Here is a 24,116-nt window from a genome sequence, read left to right on the forward strand (position 1 = left end):
TATCTTTTTTGGTTATTTGAAAAGGTTTTTTTCAACTTACCAGTTTTGGATGTTTTGAATTTTTTGCACCAGTGTGTACTATGTTGTAGTGTGTGTGTTTTTGAAAGCTTGTGTGTGATGTCTGATGGAAAAGTTTGGTTTTTCAGCAAAAGTGAATGGTTTTAAGTGTAAAGCTTCATTTTGACCTGAAAATGTTTTAAGAATATGGGGCATAGTTTCAAGAAATGGGTTTAAGCAACTGAGAAAAACTGTAATAATGATTATTTTTTATTTAAATATTGACCCATAGGCCTAAACAAGTTCCCCAAATCTTTGTGCATTTAAGGAAAACTATATGCTTTGCATTCCACAGCTATCTTTATTTTTTTCAGTAGTAAGCACAATTGCATTTCCTATATAAATGAGAAATTATGAGAAATTAAAACTGATGCGTAATCAGTTTCTAAAGAAAAAAAACCCTGAAGTCAGTGAAAAAACTGTGGTTTTGTATTTTGATCTAAACTGTGGTGTTTGAAGTGCTTCGTTGACCTAAAGTTTGATGGAAAATGTTTGACGGCAGTTACCAGCACGTGTCACGCTTTTAATAATTAACAATGAGCCTATTCAGTTTCAAGGTGAATCTGACAAAGTATGTTGTGAGAGACTTACACTACACCGGTTTCATTTCTCAAAGGATATTTTCTTTTAACAGGGAAAGGAGCTTTGTGATGTTAAACCTGTCGGTGTTGTTTGCGATATGTTTGTCAGTTAAAGAGGAAAGTGAAAGATAATTTGTTCTGGATCCGACTGACATCAGGTGAGTGAGAGGCGGAGATCGTGTCGCGGTGCATTGTTTACAAACATATTTATACATGCTATAAATTAAAATACATTTAAAGCAAAACACTTGCCTTTATGTATGGTCTTGAACAAATTGTCCTTCAAACTGTCGTATAAGAAGTGACTATCGTGCACAATCTGTGGCTGTAATATACCAAATTGAACGACATGCGCTTTCGTTTCAGTAGCCTGTCTTTAACTATGTTGAATGATTGTAATATTTAATTTTTAACAAGATTTGTTTTTAGATAATGTTCAGTTTTATGACTGTTGACTTTGTGTTAGTAAGGGTCGATAATTGAAAGCTTTTGTTTAGTCGCGTTTTAATGCACTTTCGACCCTTACAATAATTTACATTGCTTACGTAGGCTAATGCTACCTGTAATGTTAAAGATGAGACTTCTATCAATATGTCACAATTACTACAAATGTACCTGTCATCACCTGACAAAGGCGTATATCCTCAATTTATAATTTACTAGTAAGGTTGTTTTAATAGTAATATTACTATAGTTTACTATAGTAAGTACTTTAGTAGTGTAGTATAGTTTTTTATGTCGGAGATTTATCAGTTTTACCGTCTAACTGTTACTTAATCAATATGTGACCCAGTCTGTGAAAAGTTATTTTTGAAAGTTACTGTTTTCTCCATAAAATCATTTTACATAATGTAAAGAAAATTCTGTAAAAATATGGTATCGTTAACATTGACTGATGTTAAGACCATTTCAAAGATTAAAATTATAGTGAAATCAGTGATTAAAAATCATAATTAGATTATGAGATTTTAGCCTGGGTTTCACAGTCATACTGTATACGTTTAAAGCAAAAGTCGTAATGGGTCCAATATTATGATTATTTAAAATGATGTCATAACATCCTTAATGCTAAAACAGTATAATGATCAGCTAAAGAGTCTGAAACAGTTGTCAACCTTAATTTCATGAAATGAGTGTATCATTACATTACATACTTTAAAGTAAATATTTCATTTCTGTCCCCTGATCTTATGCCTATAACATTTATCTGCTTTAACTAGCAATATGTGAAGCGTGTATTTGTATTTTAGAAGTTAATATCAGCATCACTTTTTTGTGTTGTTAATGTGAGTACAAGTTTTCTGTTGTCATAACAACATACACCTTTTACGCAATTCCACTATGGTGAAAAAAATGCAATGTTTTTAGTAAACAAAAAACTCCCAAGATCTGCTGACATGTTCAACACAGGCATTTTCATGCGCAGGTCAACACCCTCCAAAAGTTCAGTTCTCATCTAGTTTTAATGATTAAACATTTCTTTGACATTCTTGCTATATTTTTTGCAGGCTTGACAGACTGATGCATGGCAAAATGGCTGAAAGTGGACAAGCTGAAGCAGATGGAGATATTGACGTCAGTGAACCACGGACATTGGATAGGGACTCACCTTACTCAAAAAGTTTAAAAAATGGAGGAAAACATATAGAAAGTCCAGGCAAGGATAAGCTTGGAGGTCGTTGGAAGTCTCTTAGAGCGAGTTTTAAAGTGGGAAATGAACGGAGTCCTTTGACCTCAAACAGCAAAAAGTCAGAGAACACCAGCAATGACCCAAACCAAATCTCAGATTCCCCAGTACGATCTCCAGACTCTCCAGGTAAGTGCATTACTGCAAGATTTTGTGAAAGAGTATTGTGTTTTTTACTTAGAGTGAAATACAAGTAAGCTTATACCAAGGTCAGTGTAAGAGGTAAAGCAAACGCTTCTTCCTGGAGTATTGTAAAACAGTGTGCTTCTTCTTTTTTGATAGCAAATACATTATACATTGTAATCTGATCCCAATGTAAAACATCAAATATATTGTTAGTGACTTCATAAAAAGTGAAAAAAAAAACATAAAAAATGACTTCAATAGGTAACACTTAACCAAGAAATTTTTTCCAACTTAAATTGTCTTACTTTAAAGGTGGGGTGCATGATCTCTGACAGTAAATGTTGCCATTTGAAATCACCTAAATACGCCCCTACCCCTGGACCATCTTTTGATAGACCCGCCCCAAACATACGCAACCCAGACAACGTTGTTGGTTAGTAGACACGCCCCTTACTGCTGATTGGTTACAAGTGTGTTTTTACAAAAGTGTTTTTCAAAAATCATGCACCCTGGCTTTAAAGGGAAACTTCACCCATTTGCATTAAGCTTTGTACCGTTAGAACCCCAGTCATGTTTTTGAATGGTCGTGCACCATTCCCTCAGTTTCCCCTGAGAGGGGAGAAATACTGATTTCAGTGAGGCACTTCCTTCTTTCAATGATGTAAAAATCGTCATTTTGCGTCATTGAAAGAAGGAAATCCTGTATCTCTATTGAGTGTGAAAGACTACAGACACTCATTCCTCATTTTTCCAAGGTGGGGGCTATGGGTGGGACCCACTCACGCTTCAGACCAATTACAGATAAGTGGGTGGGACTTACGAAAATATACGAACACAGACCGAAAAAAACGACCAGCCGCCATCTTTATGCTAAGCTAAGCTAAACAGAAGTTGTGGAGCGAGCCAGAATTCATGTTACAATAACAGTGGAAGTTAATCAATATTACAAGGAAGAGGGTGATTTTACAAGCGTGATGCTCTAATCCGCTGTTCATTGCACCTTTATGAGCCACAATACTGCAAAGAGCTGAGGCAGATGTAGGAACAGAAGCCCGAGGAGTAGGCCGGAGCCTGGGCGTCGGCTGGGTAGAGGAGCCGGGGGAAGACACCGCAACCATCGGCCTCTGCTGCGTAGAGAAGCTTGCCTGTTCTCTCGCTGTGTGGCTTCTTTATAACATTTCTGCATCAGATAAGGATATGGACGTTTGTTTGGTGAAGGTTTCTATGCAAGAGAGGAACTTTGCGCGCGATTGGATCGTGTATTTCACGGACATGTTTCGGTTTACGAGCAGACGCGCTGCGGAGTATATAAGCTTGGACGGACTCGCGCCGTTTGCTTTCGGTTTAACATTTCTGGATCAGATAAGGATATGGACGTTTGTTTTTTGAATGTTTCTGGGCGCGGGCTTTTTTAAAAGACGTGTTTCGGTTTACGAGCACAAGCTCAAAGAGCTGAGGCAGCGCGTCTGTGGAGATATTATGCAGGGGACGCGTTTGTGTGGAGGATGCAGGGATAAACGGACGTCTGACTAAAGTGAGTCTTTCTATTTTCTTTGTTATACTAACGTGGCATTTATGTACACAATAGCATATCTGAGCGGTGTTTTATATGTCTATATTGTGAGAGCAGTGAGGCAAATAATAACACAAATGTAATTACAGTAAACAAGAGACAAAAAGAAAATTGGTAAAACTAAATAAACATTTAAAATGCATACACTTTTTTTAAGTACTTGGAAAGACATTTGTACTGCGGATCTGAAACCGCACGTTACTGTTTGAATAAGACTTTGCTACACACCAGGCCAGAGTGTTATTGTGTGTACCACAATGTAACATCACGTTTAAAAGTAAATCATGATTGGTGTCAGTCAGACACAGTGGTGGTGGCTATTTTCTTTGTTTTACTAACGTGGCATTTATGTACATAATAGCATGTCTGAGCCGTGTTCCGAGTAATGGGAGTGGCTTGCAGAGCTGTGCATTGTGGTGCATAGTGGCAGTTGTAGTTTTTCAAACAAATGTGCTCTAAAGTCACATTTTGTCTTTTCTCTGTCAAATAGGCACAAAATTCTACATTTATGTTACATTTTGACTACAAATATGACTCACTTTCCATAAAGATTAATGTTCCTATCGGTGAAATGGCCCTTTAAGTGTAAAAAAAAGTTGAGAAAGCTTAAATTTTAGGTGTTACCAATTAAAGTAATTTTTAAAGTTTTTTCAACTTAAATGTTCTCACTTTAAGTGTAAAAGTAAATGTTTAGGTGTTACCAATTGAAGTAAAACTACATAGAACTTTAAATTTTTACAGTGTAGTAACTGGCAACATAGAAACAGTAAAGGTACATTCACATTACAAGCGGTTTTGTCGCTGTGTGTAGCTTGTCTCTTTCAACGAGGTCGCTAGGGGGCATTTCTAAATCTGGTTGTCATAAAAAAATTAGTAACGTCCACTCCAGTAACTGACGAGAGACGGATGATGTGAACTCCACTGCTTCATTCTCATTGGTAGTCACTCCAGAAAGTCGCTGATCATTTGCATAAAGTTAAACTTGTCTCAACTTTGTCGTGTGACTGGACACCGCAATCCGGTCGCCAACGGTCACTAGCTTCCATTGAAATTAATGAGACCATCTCTCTGCTACTGCTAGTCGCTACTAGTCTGAATGCAGCTTAACAGTATTTGTATTATTCTTTCAAATGGCAGTTTTTGTTACAGCTCCAAGTAAAATTAACTAATTTGTTTACATTTTTGAAAATTCAAAACAGCTTCTTGTATGTTTTTGTCAATTTAGACTTGAAAACTGGAATAACCTCACAATCTCCCCAGAGTCAAAAATCTTCCCTTACCAGAACTATGTCAGGTGAGCCTTGTTGTTTATAAAGCCCGGAATATAGTCTGTTTTTTACGTGTATGAGAATGTACGCGCACAGTCAAATGCACAGCTTTGCAAAGTATTGGTTATGCATATAAAAGTATAGGTTATAGAGAGGTTATGCATAGCACCTCGGCAAAATTTTAACAATGCGTCTGTTCTACGTGGACCACAAGCCCCATGATTGGAACCCCCCCAAAAATCTACGACGCATTTCTTTATAGACATTTCCGCTTGCGACGGTAAGAACAAAGATGGGCCAAGTTGTGGAGTGATATAACTCAAACTACAACAAAAATCGCTGTCTATTTACATCTATCATTGCTGGTCTTCTCAAATCTTACTCAACAAGCTGCTTCTTCGTTTGTGGATTTAGTGGCCAACTGCTTCTTCTTGGTACTGTGGGTTACACGCATGGATACTGCCTACTAGCAGTATGCATGTATAATTGCATGTTGACGCGGATGACGCAGACATATGAAACCCATGCATAGCCAACGCCGTAGCCTCAACGCCATATGCAACAGTTTTCATATATACCTACGTACAACTACTGGATAATGAGCCCTTATGTACACAGACGTTAACGCATGCACATTGCGACAAAATGCAATGCATCTCCTGGGCGACATACTTCATTCTCCTGTAGGCACATGCGTGACCTACCCATACAATGTACACATGGTTTAAAAAATCTGGCAGTGATCGTACAGTTTTTGCGTTTCAAAATTGCGTTTCGCGCAATGTATGTGGACCCCCCCGTGTACACGTAAAAATTGACTATACTTCGACTTTAAGTTTCACAACATTACTAGTCTTTTTTATTGCATTTTCACTGAACATTACATAAAAGAAAAACATACAACATGACATAACATATATAACAGGTGGAGACAGATAACAGACCTTACTAAATTAATATACATATATTACACCGAAACTAGTTAAGATTTTTCCCAGTATAAGAGATGTTTTCATCCTTTTTTAAATTTGAATATTAGTCTTAAAGGGACATTCCACTTTTTTGGAAAATATGCTCATTTTCCAGCTCCCCTAGAGTTAAACATTTCAATCTTACCGTTTTGGAATCCATTCAGCTGATCTCTGGGTCTGGCGCTAGCACTTTTAGCATAGCTTAGCACAATCCATTGAATCTGATTAGACCATTAGCATTGTGCTAAAAAATAACCAAAGAGTTTCAATATTTTTCCTATTTAAAACTTGACTTTTCTTAAGTTTCATTGTGTACTAAGACCGCCGGAAAATTAAAAGTTGTGATTTTCTAGGCAGATATGGCTAAGAACTATACTCTCATTCTGGTGTAATAATCAAAGACTTTGCTGCTGTAACATGGCTGCAGCAAGCGTAGTGATATTACGCACTGCCCGAAAATAGTCCCCTTGGTTACTTTCAAGAGCAGGGGACTATTTTCAGGCACCGCGTAATATCACTACGCTTATTGCAGCCATGTTACAGCAGCAAAGTCCTTGATTATTATGCCAGTTTGAAAGTATAGTGATGGATTCCAAAACGGTAAGATTCAAATATTTAACTCTAAGGGAGATGGAAAATTAGCATATTTTCAAATAAAGTGGAATGTCCCTTTAAGAGATTCATAGAAGATTTTTAAATCTATACAAAAAATTAAAGGCGGGTTGGAGAGTATTTTAGATTTATGTAAATTAAACTTCCCTAATTTTGCAGCTTGATCTCATTAGAATTAGGTATTTTTTGAGGGTGCTAATATGAATACGTACACTGTTAAAAATACTATGTTGCCTTAAATTTTTTTGTTGAATCAACTCGGATTTACAAGCCATTTCAACTTTCTATTATTTATCTTGATTAGAGATGAGTTGTTATAACTACAGGTGAGTTGTTATAACTTATAAAATTAAGTTGACTTTTCTCAACTATATTTTATAAGTTGTGACAACTCATCTCTGTTGACATGACTTGTAAATCTGAGTTGATTTAACAAAACATTTTAAGGCAGCAAAGTAATTTTTTACAGTGTATGATATTTTCAGATTATTAGGAAAAAGCAATAATGAAGCACTTCACCTAAACTAAACATCACTAAAACGTAAAAATGTAATGTACGAATTTATATAAATTTGTCACCTTGCAAAATAGTTAAAGGTGCAGTGTGTAACTTTTAGAAGGATCTCTGGACAGAAATGCAATATAATATACAAAACTATATTATCAGGGGTGTATAAAGACCTTTCATAACGAACCGTTATGTTTTTATTATCTTAAAATGAGACATTTTTTATCTACATACATCGAGGATCCCCTTACATGGAAGTCGCCATTTTGTGCCGCCATGTTTCTACAGAAACCCTTATCGGACAAACATGTTTGTCCTGGTGCAGCTACCGTAACTTCTTCATGCGTTTTAGTTAACGGTGGACTGAGCAATTCACAATCTCACTGCTAGATGCTGCTAAAATTTACACACTACACCTTTAAGTATTGCCATAAGATTGTGTTGGATTTATGTTATTATTTGGTTTACATTCCGATGTTGATTATGTATTATGTTTTCAGATTCTGCAGGATCAATAACAGGTAGTCTGGTAAAGAGAGGAACATCACTAAGGCAAAGTTTGGGTCTAGGCACCAAAAAGTTCAAACGGGAACAACTAGAACCTGTTACAGAGGCCAAAACTTTACCTGAAGAGCCAAATAAAGAGGTTATAGACGGTGTCAGAGTAGAGGTCAGAGACACATATAGTCTACCAGAGATTCCAGCTCTGCCTTTGTCAGGTCAGTATATTTATCTGCTGTTTAGGTAACCCATGAAAATATAAGGTAAAATGTTGGGCTGTTTTTAACCCATGGCTGGGTAAATATTGGACAGAACACTCGGTTGGAGTAAAAATGATCTAATGCTTGGTTGTTTCAACCCCATTTAGCTGTGATATTCCAACCTATAGTTGGGTACTGTAACAACAACCTAGCATTGGGTAATTTTTAACCCGGTGGTTTGTTCTGTCCAATATTTACCCAGCCATGAGTTAAAAACAGCCTGCGTGTTTTAGAGCGTATATAAACTCAATACCTCAAATATTAAAAACAAATGATTGGTAATTTTGTATAATCATGGACTGTTAGTTTAACATTACAAACAATTTCCACTAATAAGTTTCAAAATGCTTGCTTTTGCTGTACTTCAGATTGTATGGGGGCTGGGGTCAAACATTCGCAATGTACCCAGTGAATGCAATAAATGTGAAGATTGACTGAGTGTCCTATTTTGACTTTTTAGCAACAAACATCTTTTCATGTATTAACTTGTTTTAAATGGATGCAAAGTGGAATGTAATGATCAGTATTTATTTATCTGTAAAGCAAAACATTATGTCCCTGTACTGTACAGTATAGATGAATTGATATGGCAGGTATCAGTTAAAGGCAGGTAAAGTTGCTGTGGATAAAAGCGTTGGTCAAATGCCAAAAATGTAAGATCGCATGAATCTTGGCCTTCCGTGCAGAAATCTGGGCATGTAATGTCTTGTAGAACTGACTAAAACTTGATAACTATTTATTCATACAGTACATGTTTGTGTTATAGCTCCATTATCAGAACCCTGCTGCATTGCATAATGTGAATGCTAATGCTTTGCTTTCTGTTTATTCACATGTTTTTGTTCATTCCATCTTTATCTTGTTAATCTCTGCAGTAATGGAGATTAACAAACTGATAGAGATGGAAGTTTTGGAGGAGGCTTATGTGAACCTGCTGTCCCTGCGTATGGAGCTTCAACATGAGCGCCAGACCCTGGAAAATGAAGATTGTCCCATTGAGCTCGTCCATAAAGAGAAAGATCTCCATTTGCTGTATGGGACACTCAGAAACAAAATGTCTAATATTGTACGCACATCCAGCGCCATGCCCTCTCGTAATAAAGAGCTGTTAGTGTATGTGGCCCACATTATTTTGGAGGAAGAGTCGAGGGAAGGACAACCAGGAGGCATGCTGGGATGGAGGGAGGCATGGAGAGACGCAGTACGAGATGGAGTTAGAGACACTTTGAAGAAAGTTCATCTGGACAGCCTTGAACAAAACATTTCTTGGTTGGCTGTGCATCTGGGTCTCCTGGGCAAAGCGATTGTAAATGATTTGGAGACAGTGAAGGCAGAACTTGTGAGCTCATATCCAGCAGACTTTAATGTTTTTGAAACTTATGTTTCCTGTCATCGTGAGATTGTGGAGGAGCATTTGAAGGGGCTTCAGGAGAAGGTGACAGAATTGAAAGATCACTATGCATTCCTGGATTTTATTATCCATCGCTACCCTAGGTAGGTACAGAAGCTGGTTTAATTTTTACTAATATTATTAGTTGGATAAGTCAATATTACTCAAACACAGAAATTTATGTAGTTAGTGTTCCTGTATAGCTCAGTGGTAGCGCATTGTGTTTGCAGTACAAAAAGTCATGGGTTCGAACCCAAGAACACACATACTGAAAAAAAATGTATAGCTTGTAATGCGCTGTAATAAAAGCGTCTGCAAAATGCTGAGAAATGTTCCATGGGTGTTGATTATTTTTCTGTAAACCGCACACCTAACCTGTCAAATGTCTTAAAAATAGGCACCAGGGCGATTTTTGTGGTAGCTGTGGTAGAAGAGGAATAATTGACTTCGGTCCTCCGCTTTGCGTCATGCCGCATTACCACCTTGGGTGTGCATTATTTTTTTTTAATTCAATGGCCCGTCGTCAATTATTCCTTACATATAGAGGGTATGCACATAACGTCACCGTTGGCGAGAGGGACTGCGGTTACGCCCACTGAGTGGCAAAAGACAGAGCGGCAGCATTTGAGTACAGCGTGACATCAGCGAAAACACGGTGAAAACGCCTCGAAATGGGAAACAGCTGTTGTGCAATAGACTGTACTAAAAGAATAACAAGAATTCGGAGCTATTGTTTTACAGACTGCCAAAAAACACTGAAAGGAGAAGTAAATTGATCATTCATGCCAACGTCCACAGACCACAGATGGGTTGATAAATTGCTCGGGTCACTATCAAGCAGAGGTTTTACTTTCTACTTAAAAGTATTTTCAAGTATTTGTATTGTATCCGTGTTTTCTTTGGAAAACATACATTCCAAAGCATATTATCATCATTTTTACTCTTATTACATTTCATAAATAATACATTTTTGTTTTACATTTAATTTTTAAGTACACTAACATACTTTTACTCAAGTAAAAGTACACAATTTTAATGTAATTAGGTATTAAATACATTTTAATATGCAATATTAAAGGATACACAGTATGATTCTATGCTTTAGAATGTAGTGAAGTAATGTTTTTCCCAATACAAACACCCTAATAAAGCACAGATGCTTGGAAAATGTAACTAATGTAACTAAGTATCGTCCACCTCTGCTATCAAGTCCAACTAAATTCAATTTTAGCTGATAATAGTCAGTTTTACTGGCATTTTCGCAGCAGCCCCTATGAAAACCAGCCATTTTGTTGCACGTTTTGCCACTCAACCGGGCGAGATCTCACGTGGTTGTGTGGAAAAGTGACGTCAATGCATACCCTCTATAGTTACCACTTGAACCCATCTTTCATACAAAGATGAATTTTAGTTCATATTCATGGTGTCTCAAAATAGCAAAGTTGAGTACACTTAGATGTCCTTAAGATTATCTTAAGAAGTACTAAAGAAGATTATTTTTAAGTAGATTAAGTGAATTAATAAATTAGATTATAGAGTACACATTACTGAATAATAAATGAAGAAAGCAAGGAATATGCATTTGGATGTATGTGTATGTTAATGATTTTACAGTTTTACACTTTTACAGTACATGTAAGTACGTGTCAGTACTCGCAAACTCTTGCTACACAAAACCAATGCATACTTTTAGGTCATAGTATACAGGCGAATAGGGACACATGATATGATCAGATTACATTTCACACCAAATATAAAGATAATATAATGATAACTTTTTTTAGTGAGAAGATAATGGGCAGCAGCTCCTTACAACCAGAGATGAAGGAAGATTGGAAAGCTCTGCCAATAAATGAGGATTTTCTTAATCAGATCAAAAGCAAATACTGCAGTCGCTTACAGGTATATACACATCTACACACATTTAGTAGTGAAGGCAACTAATGTCATGGGAAGGGATATTCCCCTGGGAATTTTGGCCCGGAAGCACCACTATGGCACATATTGGCGTGGTTTCCCGGACAGGGATTAGACTAGTCTTAGACTAAAATAAATGTAAGAGCTGTCCAAACTGAAATCATCTTGCACTGACATATCTAAAAATATATCAGTGCCGTGCCCTTTGTTTTGCCTCAAAATACACACAAGTAATGTTTTTAGTAAGGCATGTTTGTTAAAACAAGTTATATTTTCTAATTGTACTAAGGCCTAGTCCTGGCTTAAGTTAATCCCTGTCCGGAAAACCACTCCCTTATGTTATAAAATATCCTCCTTGTGAATAGTATGATGTTATTGGTGAACAGTAGAACTAGAATTTATTATGTATTCCTTTACAGACTGACATGAGAAAATCACTCGACAGAATTATTGATCTGGAAAATGAGGAGATGTGGATAAACAGGAGAAAACCAACCATAGATGAAGGACTCTACAGCTCACACATAGACATGGACATTTGTACGGTAAGACAAAGTGGAATTTTACATTTAAATTCCTTCCCTCACATCAGCTTTAAAGGGAAGTCCCTTAATTCTTATATATTTATTGCCAAAATCCTGAGAGCTTTTATTTACCAGAGGAGGACAGTAAAGGTCCTTTCCCCTTACTGTATGTACAAGGACCCCCCAAAATACTCCACATCATTTATCAATGTCATTGCAGTCAGGAAATATATGGCCCTGTCTGTGAAAACCCAGGTAAAGTCATTTTTTGTGATACATAAAACCAAAATGAAATGAGCATTGTGTGTAAATATAGTCTTGATATCTTTAATATTGAATAAGATCAAAAACAGAAATCAATGATTGAGATCAAACTTTGATGCTCGTAATCTCATTATTGTATTATAAAACTTTAGCCTGGATTTCACAGACAGGGTCACATGAGTACAATTCAGATAAAGCCTTCTAACACATGATTTAGTATCTTTTGTGCCTACATGCCAACTGGTTTATGGTTTAAAAGGGTCAACTGATATTGTTATCGTTTGCAGAATATTAAAGGACATGTACAAGGATCCAGCAGAATTGATGTGAACCTTGAGGAGAAAGTTTTGCGTTCCTGTCTGGAGGAACTGAAGCTATTTCCGAAACGGTTTGTGATGAATGAATTGAATGTCAGATTTTGTAATCCTGCAGCTTCAAAATCCCTTTGTTGTTTATACAATGTAAAAAAAACATGCACCATGAGTCTTTTTAATATTTTACATTTTGTCTTGTGAAATGTTGACAAAACTTTAAAACACGTTAAAATTGTTTACCTTTATAAAAATATATGTTGATTTGACAAAAATGCTGCATATTTTTTACAGTGTAGCTTATCTATTGAGTCTCGATATAACAAAGTGATCGATATGTTGATATTTTTAAGAAGTTTCTTGTTAACAGTACACTATAAAAATACTTTGCTGCCTTAAATTTTTTTGTTAAATCAACTTTTTTACAAGTCATGTCAACAGAGATGAGTTGTCACAACTTATAAAATATAGTTGAGAAAAGTCAACTTAATTGTATAAGTTATAACAACTCATCTCTAGTCAAGATAAATAATAGTAAGTTAAAATGACTTGTAAATTGGAGTTGATTCAACAAAAAATTTTAAGGAAGTATTTTTTACAGTGTGTCTTTCAGTTTTCTTTTAGTGAAATATATTTTTAGGTCACATGCCCTTTTTCCTCCCAGACCTGTTTAAAACAACACTACATGATTTTTCTCTTTATTTTGTGTCAATAAGCACAAATGTCTTTTTTGTGGCACTCGCTGTGTTTAACACAAAAATCAATACACACATACACACACACACACAGGCACGCACGCACGCACGCACGCACGTACACACACATATACACAGTACTGTACAAAAGTCTTAGGCCACCACCATCAGACTTGTTGTTTTAGAAGTTTTTATGTCCATCCATATTTATTATGTAATCTATTTTATTAAGATACAAACAGAAAATACAGGAAATGTACAACTTTTTTTTCATGACTAAGTGTTTTATTTAGGCATCGTCTGTGTTTAGTGTGACCTCTCTTGGCACTAAACACATCTTGAGCGTTTTTGAGCAGAATAAATTAAAAGACTTCTTTAAAATTTGAAATTAGGATTAAATTTTATTTAGGTTTAAGAGATCCTGCAGTTTCCTGCTATTGCTCAAGTGGAATTGGAGTTTACCCTAAAAACTTGACAGATCAATTTACATTTTTATACAGTTTTTAATATACACATTTCCTGTATTTTCTGGATGTGTTCTATTAAAGAGACTGAAAAATAATTATATACGATCACTATTACAATGCAAAAACAACTAATCTAATTGTGGCATGGTGGCCTAAGACTTTTGCACAGTACTGTATAGACCATTTCAAAAGATGTAAACAACACTGGTCCAGAAGCACTTCCTGTTTCAGTTTTTTAACACTAGATAAACGTTGGGATAAAATAAACCAACAGAACATATAGAACTAAATTAACTGAAGTTTAACAAACATCTTAAATATAATGATATATGTGAAATAAATAAAATACTGTCACAAACTGTAACAGGAAGTGTTTCTGGACCAGTGTTGTTTACATCTTTTGAAATGGTCTAGATAAATTCGTGCTGAGTGACATGAATGATAAATCAAATTATTGTGACTATACCACATTTTTTTATATTTGCTTCCAAAAAATTTTGTGAAAGAAACATATATCAGTTACTAATAAAGTATTCATGTGTTTTTATTCTCTCTTTAGATTTGAGTCAGCGTTTGTTGAATGGAGCAGTAATGTGTCTAACTTATCTCTCTGGGCAGAGTATCACATCAGTTACATAAACAGCTTTAGCGCCCTAAAGTAAGCCATTTTATCAGTTATGTACTACACGTGTCGCTTACATGTACAATGCTTGTCATTTTGATTGTTAATTACAACTGTTTGGGTGGAGTAGAAATGCTTAACAAGCTATTCTAGTTCTAAAATACACATCTCAATTTTTCAGAAAATGAAACATGACACAAACCAACATATTTCAATTAATATTGAAATGCTTTGAAATATTTGAAAATATATTTTGCAAAAATGTGTGTGTTACTTTAAAGCCGACATTATAACACTGTAGTGCTGGTTGTACACACATCTCTGTGGCTTTCTAGTTGTCTCACAATGCCCTACAATACAAACAATTCATCACGTGATTTCAGGGAATGAAAGCTATATAGAGCGAAGTCAATCAGTTGGCAGGGAAAGTACCTGACTGGGGCACGGCACTGAAATGTTAACGCCTTTGTAGGGATTTTTCAGTCTTACTATCAGGCCCTATACTGTTGTACTAATGTGATGTTAATAATGCGATAGCATGTATAAAAAAAAAAACAAAAAAAACAAAGCCAGATAAAGTAAGAATGTCAATCTGCAGGTTTATGTCTACATTAATTGTTTATGTTGAACAATGCAGAAGAGATGAGCATGATAAGAACTGCAGTAGATTGAACTTTGTCTCTGTAAAGATTATGTTAAAATGTCTGTTTATCTAAAGCAATAACAGTTGTGACCCCATCTGTGAAACCCAGGTTAAAGCCTCATAAGATGCATCACAGTTTGATTTTAATCATTGATTTACATTTTTGATATGACCTTACCCAGTCAATATTCAAGATATCAAGATTATATTTTGATAGGATGAACTTTATGTAGGATGATTACATTAAATCACAAAACAATTAGATATTTAGTTGAATTTTTACAGACTATGTCACATACTAAATAATACAGGAATAATTGATGATGGGAATTATTCACTCAGATTATTACTCTACTTCACGTTGTGCTGCATTACCACCTTGGGTGTTCATTGTTTTTTCGAATAATTCAATTATAACGCTTATACCACGGTGGTTATTTTAAGACATTTGATAGGTTTGCATGTTTTGAAAAATAATGCTTACCTGTGAAACATTTCTTGTGTTATAATACTGAATAATGCTATCCTCTTCATCACTTTGGTTTATAGCATGAATTAGTATATTGTCAAAAAAGAGCACAATACTAAAATTATGAATATTTATAATTATAGTTAAAAAGACAGTTGAAAGAGAAATTGTAGCCTTTTTTGACTATAAAACACAATTTAATTTAATGTCAAATACATGTATTTTTCCAGAGAGCACATGGACAGTTATAAGGGACTTAATAAGGGCTTAATTCCACTGGAGCAGGTTCAAAAGGAAATTGATGGACTGACCAACAGATTGATTCAAAGTCTAATGGAGCACTTTAAAACAGATGTCAAGGTGAGATACAGCATGCATGTCAATGTCTGAAACCCACACATTTGTCATTGTTATATATATTTACAGCCATCTGACCTGGTGTAAAACAGCTTAATAATTCAAGACTCATAAAATATAATTTATAGAATAAGAAAATTATTTGACTTTTAAGGACTTTAATGAATGAAATACATCTATGGTTTATTAATAATACATGTGGCTTAAAAGGTACCCCAGTTATAAACAAATCATGTATAGTTTAATAGATTAACGCTGGGATTGGCAATATGAATGTGAAAATAAAAACAGTATGTCATAGGTTTAATAAACTTGAAAAAAAAATTTTTTAAATGGAGTATCCATTTTGTTATTTATCAAAGTCAAATGGTTGCAATAAAACCTGTTGTATTAACACTACAGCAAGGTAAACATGGTAAACAAGTCTTCAATCAGTCTAAAATGATGTGAAACAGAATGTGAGAGTTATAAACCACACAGACAGCAGGTGGCGGTATTTACTCCATATTTCATTAAAAATACAGCATCAGTCTTCTGTTCAGCCCTTTCACAGAGAGGCACATAAATTAAGAATAATACAGAAAACATATAATGAAAGAAGATCAAAATATAGGCAATCTGAGAGGTAAGAATGTGTAAGTGGCAAAAAATTCTCACATAAAAAACTATATAAGATACCATATAATTACAATTTTTACTACCATATTTACTATAAAAACACATCTTGTTTGTATATCAACATATTTTTTAAGCTATGTTGACTACTTTAATAACTTCAACTTTTTTTAATCAGTTATGTCAACTATTCAAAGGTTAAAACTTAAAATAATATGTTGAATTGATTTGCAAAAGTTGTTTCATGCTGGATTTTTCACAGTGACAACAACCATTACATGTCAGCAATTTCAAATCGCAAAACATAATGGTGGCCTCCGTAGGTTAAATACTGTAGGTAGAATGCTACGTCTTGGTTTTTTTTAAGTAATGAAAATATTTAATGTGTTTTAATCAATGAATTTTAGTAGTTGAAGGCGAATAAAGCATACAAGTCTTCATTGTCAGGGTACCTTTTAAGGCTGTATGCTAAATTATTACAATATGGCATAATGTGAATTTGTTTGATTAAAATGGAGATACATTATGGCCTGGTTTCACAGACAAGGCTAGCTAAAGCCAGAACTAGGCCTTAGTTAAGCATCTTTTATAAACATGGCTTTAGACATTACTGGTGTGTATCTTAAAGGAAAACAACCTCGTTTTTCAATTTTTTACTATGTTCTTACCTCAACTTAGACAAATTTAGGGGCCTATCTGTTACTGCACGCCAAGGTCAAAGTGCTATTTTGACAGAAACTATATTTCTCATTTTTATCCGCTTAAAAAAATCGCCACATTTTTATTTTGTGCCACCATACGTACTCGTGTAACTACTCATGTAACAGTCTATAAATAGGGAAAACATGGAAGTGTTTGGTGGTTTCTAAATTCATCCCTGTTTGGATCCTAAGGAATGAATGGGGCTATAGGCTAAACGCCAACACATTCACAACATATGTTCATGGTATATTTTAGGATCTGTCAGTGCAAGTGATTTTCAGTTAAGACAACTCAAACATGTGTTTTAGTCTATAGCCTTAAGCCTTGTCTGTGAGACCGGGAGCAAGTGTTTATATTGTATGTTGAATATGAAGTAACAAAGAGCTTTTGTTTGTAGCCTTTTCTCAGGAGACAAATGACAAGAAAATGGTTTTCATTTGATGATGATTTTGCTCAGCTCATCAATAAAATTAAAAGTCTTTCTGAACAGACCAAATACATGAGCCCAATACATAAACAGGTGAGTTCTTGACTTTTCAAAGTTACTTACATTATTCCATACTGTAACATGCTGTTCAAACATAAAAGAAGGCAGAATTTATATGCAAAATAACCCCTCTCTCTCTCTCTCTCTCTCTCTCTCTCTCTCTCTCTCTCTCTCTCTCTCTCTCTCTCTCTCTCTCTCTCTCTCTCTCTCAGACTTTCGTAAATGAAGCACACTTTTTTGTGGTGAAAGAATATGTATCTCAACTCATGAAGAATAACTACACATGCAAAAACCGAAAGAATGAGACAGCAGCCTCTAAGATCGCTGACCAATGGACCGAACTGAGAGAGCTTTTTCAAGCCATGGTAAAATCCACTTAATGCAACATTGATTGGGAATTTTGCATTTGATTTTGTTTATAGTAGTGTTTCAACAACAACAACAACAGAGTTTAAAGCCCCACTGTGTAGGATCTACTCCCATCTAGCGGTAAAACTCTATATGACAACCAACTGATTATTAGTTTCTAGCCCCCCCCCCCCCCCCCCATTCAGAACGCGTTTTAACTAGTACGGTGGCCCTGTCATGCCAAGGTTAACATGGCTTCCAGTAGCTAAAGCAAAAGCAATGAAAAAAAATGAACAATTTGCATTGTCCTTTGCCTGTGATCCGTCAAAGATTTATGTTAAACATGTAAAAAGTCTGATTGTCATGATATGTCCGCTTAAAATCACATAAGTTACAAAAAGCAATCATAAACGTAGCTTAGACACTCCTTTTTCATCCACGCGAGGAAAAATATCACAGGGGCTGTTAAACTTGGTATTAAGATGTGTTTTCGTCGATCAGATCACAAGTGGATGAGAGAGAGACATTACGTTTACACTTGGTGTTTAAATCCGTCTCCTTTTGTCCATTTTCGACCGCTTCTCTTCAGATTACTGAGGAGATGGTCTGTGGACCAGTTCCTCTCCTGTCATTTACTCATGAGCTGGAGTAATGACAGGTTTAAATGGACGCAAAACTAATATGTCAGAGTCCAATGCTTATGTTTTAAGTAAACGTTACATGTCCGTGTATATGTAAGAGCTTCCTCTGATATTGGTGAAATAAGATCGCTCAACTTTCACACGCTTGTAAAATGAAACGAAAGACGCGCAGATCAGCGGCGTTTTATCAATGAAAGGCTAAAAATAGCGCTGTCACCGTGTGTTTGTGCTACGTTAGAGGTCAGAAAAGATGAAAAACATTTATCTCAGTACCTCAGATTACATAAATGGGCAGAGAGACGGCGTGTGGCTGTTCGAACCACATGCGTGTTTACACTAACTGCATAATATGCTATAGTTAGCCAAAGAACTATAAAACTTAAAGTTTACAACATAGACTGTATAGATGTAAACGAATATGCTGAATTACCTGTGGTGAAAATAGAAATAGCAACTTCATTGTCCATTGAGGCTCATCTTGGAAAACTAACTCCAATATGACTTTGGTCTTGATGTTTTCCCGTCCTGTTGTCGTTTAAAATCCCCGTTTCGCTTCCTTGGCGACTTGTTTTAATGTCCTCGAGAATATGTCTTCAACAGGCTTTCAAATCAAAGCATTAGATCGCAGGTTTATCACGGCGTGCGGCCGAAGGATTCAGTCTACGCAGGTCGCAGGCTGCATACGTCACCAAGCCTGGTTTATTTAAATTAACTGAGCATTACATTCGCAAGTCATAAGCATATTACATCAATTTACAATTAACTAAGAATAATTGTCAGCTTTATAATTGTTAATATTCTGAAATAAGTCTGTCTTGATGACATATAGCGCCTACACATGCAACCTCCGTAGGCTTCAGCTCGCGGCCAGCTTGAGTGTACTCTGAAAGCGCGAAAGGCGGAGCTTGAATTTCAGGAATGTCCCTCGTCGGCGAATGTATTTCAAAGATGGAGGCACAACATGGATTCAGCCAGAGAGCGACTCGATCGTATGTATTTTAAATAGCAGATTCTACACTTACGAGAATACTTTGATTAGTGGGGTGGGCGTAATTACACATGAATGAGCACATACTTTTGAAAGAAAACATGGGTTTTTGCTAAGAATTAACTAAAAATAGTACACAGTGGAGCTTTAATTTGTAATAAATATGATAGACATCTTTCTTTATTATGCAAATATTAGAATAACGTTATCAATACTATCAAACAACACAAATTGAAATGTGGAAATTATGTGAGGATGAAAAACATAGGTTAAACAAAAAACACAAAATCTTAAAGGTGCAGTGTGTAAATTTTAGCGAATTGCAACCAACGGCTTGGTCCACTGCTCACCCCTTGCTTTTGAAACACATAGAGAAGCTACGGTAGCTGCCACCGGACAAACATGTCATCGTTGGAGACAACTTAGTAAAAAAATTGTCCGTTAAGGGCTTCTGTAGAAAAATGGCAGCACAAAATGGCGACTTCCGTGTAAAGGGTACCCTCTTTGTATGTTGATAAAAAGGTCTCGTTCTAAGTTAATGAACATATAATGGTTCATTATGAAAGGTCTTTGTACACCCCTGATAATATAGTTTTGTAAATTATTTTGCATTTCTGTCAAGAGATCCTTCTAAAAATTACACACTGCACCTTTAAATATGTGACCCTGGACTACAAAACCCACAAGTAGCATGGGTATATTTGTATCAATAGCCAACAATACATTGTATGTTACATTGTATTTTTAATGGCAAAAATCATTATCCATGAAATTATGATGGATATAAACCATGAAAATATTTTGTGAATGTCCTACCTTAAATATATCAATAATTGTCATTATCATTAGTAATGTGTGTTGCTAAAGACTTTATGTGGACAACTTTATTGTCTTATTTATACCTATTTAGCTTATTTATTCAGCTTTCTGATTATGTATAAATCTCAATTATGGAAAATTGACCCTTATAGCACTATTCGGACGGGATTAGTTTTCCAAACAACATTTGAGTTTCAACGTGTCCCCCAGGACGTCTGTGATTTTATGTACCGATTCGGACGGGATTAAAATGATGCAGGCTATTCCAGAGATGGGAGTGTTTGTTTCATGCATTTGGGTGTTGCAGAAGAGCACGTGCTCTGGATACGCGTGTTTGTAATGTTTAATATTTTGCTTTAAATGTAAAATTATGACAGAACATGTAATTTGTTAATTTATTTTTAACAAATCAAAGTAAAATATACAAATCCTACTAAAGTAACGTTAGCCTACGTATTTTATATAACTGTCTGCTTATAATAAACCCAAAGAAATGAAGAAATAATTATTAATAACAATTTATTATCGTTATTAATTAACATTACAATTCCGGAGTTAAACAACTTTGAACGGAGTTTCTTATAATGTTAATGATATTACAGTGGCCAGTCTTAACAGTGTTTGATATTCAGCTCGTCTTGATTTAATTATTTTATTTTGCCAAATGCGAAAAAAGATCCATATCTGAATGAATAGGACTCAGGAAATACAATATACGCGCATTAGTAACCTTACGGCAGATCAAGTTGGCCAAAACACGAAATGAACCGCGTTTCTCAGAGGACCTCTGAGTTCTGCAAAAAACTGTAGGTAAATTGCTCTGGAATTCTTACGGAGGTCGTCAGAGAAAAACACAGACATGGCCGATTAGGACGGGATTAAATACACAGAGGACCACTGAGAAGCACGATTTTATCAGAGGTCACCTTGTAAAAATAATACCGTCCGAATAGGGCTTGTGACTGGTTTTGTGGTCCAGGGTCACATTAACTTAAGTCTTAAAGATAATCACCTGGGGTCTCATTTATAAAACTGTGCGTAGGATCCTTACTAAAAGTCTACATACGCACAAAAGCCAAAAATGGCATATGGCAAAAAAATGTATGACTTATAAAACAAAGCAATGTTCCCTTTATAAGTCACAGATCACCTGCAAGTGTGCGTACATGAATCATCCTCAGATTCCACCCTGCAAGCCTATTTTCTCATCAAGTTTTTATAGATCACAACCTTTGCGTGGGAACGCTTTATAAATAAGACCCCTGAACAGTATTAAATGAGTTTCCATTGTTGTTTGCTATGTAGTCCCGTGTCTCCCAACCCTATTCCTGGAGCCACACCAACACTACACATTCCAACTCTTTCTTTTTAAACAAACCTGAATCCACTCATTAGTCAAGACTCTAAGATGGGAAATATTGGGGTCAGATGTGGGAGACATGACAAACATGCACTGTTGGTGTGCCTCCAGGAACAGGGTTGAGAGACACTGATCCAGTCTGACTTACTAATTAGAAAAATATTTTGTGTAAAACATTTTTACATTTTACAATTTGCATGTGTCCAGCATTAAGCTGTGAAGCATTTTAAAAGTTTTTAAGATGAAGAGAAACACATTTTATTTGCCTGTATTTTATTTCCTGCATCATTCTCTATAGAATTCCACATTAGATTGGCTCCATCCAGTCGGTGACCAGCTGAGCAAGATCGTTGGATGTAAAAAAAGTGACATATCACATAACCTAAAGCCATTGGTTGAGAACTGTCCTGATTTCAGGTGAAGTTTAAACTTATTCATGTGTTTATTGAAATATGAGCAAACGATCGCACCATTAATCTTACCTTTGTTGGTTAACAGTGTTTCACATCTATTCTAACTCCAAATTATCTTTGGTAATAATCGTTCCCTTTCCTAACATTTTCTTGTGTTTGTCTGGATGTTCAGTTTAGTACAACGAACTGATTTTTTGCCTGCGTTTTACTTTAACCAAATAGACAATCAGAGCCTCACACCATTAATGTTTTTAGTAATGCATGTTTATTCAAACTAGTTATATTTCCTAATGAGACTAACGTCTAGTCCTGGCTTACGCTTATCTCTGTCTGGGAAACCCCCCCCCCCCCGTGTGTTATTCTCGTAAAGTCTATGTTTAACCTAATCTAATGAGAGAAACATTTTTCTATTGTGTGATGCTGCATTTTTGTCACTAGGTGTCAGTAAGTCTGCCATATTGGCAATATCAAATAACAAAAACTTTGATATTGCAACACAGTGGAACAATACATAATGCGTTGTGGGGAAGTTACCCTCTTATTGTTTCTCATACTTCAGAAAGAGTCATCTCTCAGCGGTGCTGTACTATCGAGGAGTTATCAGAGGACGGGAAAAACAAATTGTACTGCGGCGATTCATGGAGCTGAAGCAGAAGAATGAAGGGAATAAAGAGCATGTGCTCTTTAGTGAGATTCAAGCAGCAGTAAACACAGACTGCTTCGCTGGTACACCCTTCACTTGTTTTTCCTTTATTGTCCCGCACGGTTAATAAAAACAACAACAAAAAACACTTAATTTGGTTTGACCTTAGCCATATAGATGTAAACAGTAATGTGTGTGCCTACATAAATTATTTATAATCTTATATTATTTTAAGATAATCTTGACAAAAATCAATCACATTACAGTTCTGAATTACTTATGTTACCAAAGCTGTTTAGTTTGTGTTTCTACATGCATCGCAGCGCAAGCAGTGTTGGACGCATTACAAGTAACGTGCATTACGTAATAATATTACTTTTCTGAAGTAACAAGTAAAGTAACGCATGTACACATTGACATTTGGATTACTTTTTCAAAAAAGTAATGCAAGTTACTTTTTTAGTTTAATTAATTCGATAAAAAAATTATGTACTGAATTTAACTAAACGTAGTCACATTATGCACTCTATGCGTACACGCCTGTGTGGGAACAGTTTGAGTCAGAAACTGAGATGGCAGGCCAAAGCTCGACATTTTTGTGACGAAATATGTAATTTCTGAATGCAGAACTTTTCAAGCATAAAAACACCTGCAAGGCCTGAAAGAGATCAAGCCTCAGCCAAGAAAAAGTAATGCAAAAGTAACTAAAAAGTAACGTAAGCATTACTTTCCATGAAAAGTAACTAAGTAACACAATAAGCTACTTTTTTGGGGGAGAACTTAATATTTTAATGCATTACTTTTAAAAGTAACTTTCCCCAACACTGATCGCAAGTGTTATAATTGCATTGCTTGAAATTTTGTATTCGGGTTTAAATTTCCTTTGGTTTTAATTTTATAACTCTTGCACTTGGATTTTAGTCCATATTACATTGGAAAGAAATCTATCCAACTGTCACGTACAGTATGTTACAATGTGAACTAATATATTTTATTTAAAAAAAAGAAAAAGCTGTGATACAACATGTTCTCAAAATCATCTGTAAATAATGTGCAATAAATAACTGACATTGTAGATATGATGTATGCTCATTTTATTTACAGCATAAACTAACATGTTATGCTTGTCAAATATGTAACTGTTACGTAATGTGGTGTGAAGAAGGCGAGGAAACAAAATAATAATAAACTTTAATTAGAATAAACAATAAACTGAATGACAAACAGGATAATATACATAACATTAACAAGATTGGACAAAGACTGGAAACAGGCAGGGGTATATACACAGACCACA

The 24,116-nt window shown here is 35.5% G+C and overlaps 1 protein-coding gene across 2 annotated transcripts; it reads left to right on the forward strand.

Moving 5' to 3' along the window:
* The first annotated feature begins 570 nt into the window (after positions 1-570).
* exoc3l4 (exocyst complex component 3-like 4) lies at positions 571-23,894 on the forward strand. Of its 2 annotated transcripts, XM_055170510.2 has the most exons (14): positions 571-796; positions 2,147-2,454; positions 5,250-5,318; positions 7,884-8,102; positions 9,020-9,638; positions 11,319-11,436; positions 11,871-11,996; positions 12,527-12,627; positions 14,272-14,370; positions 15,677-15,806; positions 17,518-17,640; positions 17,820-17,972; positions 22,062-22,180; positions 22,736-23,894. In XM_055170510.2, exons 2-14 carry the CDS (start codon positions 2,160-2,162, stop codon positions 22,944-22,946), a joined length of 2,382 nt encoding a protein of 793 aa, XP_055026485.2. In that variant the 5' UTR covers positions 571-796; positions 2,147-2,159; the 3' UTR covers positions 22,947-23,894. The 2 variants fall into 2 exon arrangements, with proteins under 2 accessions (XP_055026485.2, XP_055026486.2); XM_055170511.2 differs by lacking the exon at positions 5,250-5,318 and having other exon boundaries at positions 573-796.
* Positions 23,895-24,116: the final 222 nt, after the last annotated feature.

Source organism: Misgurnus anguillicaudatus, chromosome 11, assembly GCF_027580225.2.
Source record: "Misgurnus anguillicaudatus chromosome 11, ASM2758022v2, whole genome shotgun sequence".
NCBI lineage: Eukaryota > Metazoa > Chordata > Actinopteri > Cypriniformes > Cobitidae > Misgurnus > Misgurnus anguillicaudatus.

What these genes read in the sequence shown, in the direction of transcription:
- exoc3l4 (XM_055170510.2), top strand. Translation starts at nt 2,160, where the DNA reads ATGCATGGCAAAATGGCTGAAAGTGGACAAGCTGAAGCAGATGGAGAT. An exon ending in AATACTGCAGTCGCTTACAG is followed by an intron (nt 11,437 to 11,870) that starts GTATATACACAT and finishes ATTCCTTTACAG; the next exon opens with ACTGACATGAGAAAATCACT. An exon ending in GAGAACTGTCCTGATTTCAG is followed by an intron (nt 22,181 to 22,735) that starts GTGAAGTTTAAA and finishes CTCATACTTCAG; the next exon opens with AAAGAGTCATCTCTCAGCGG.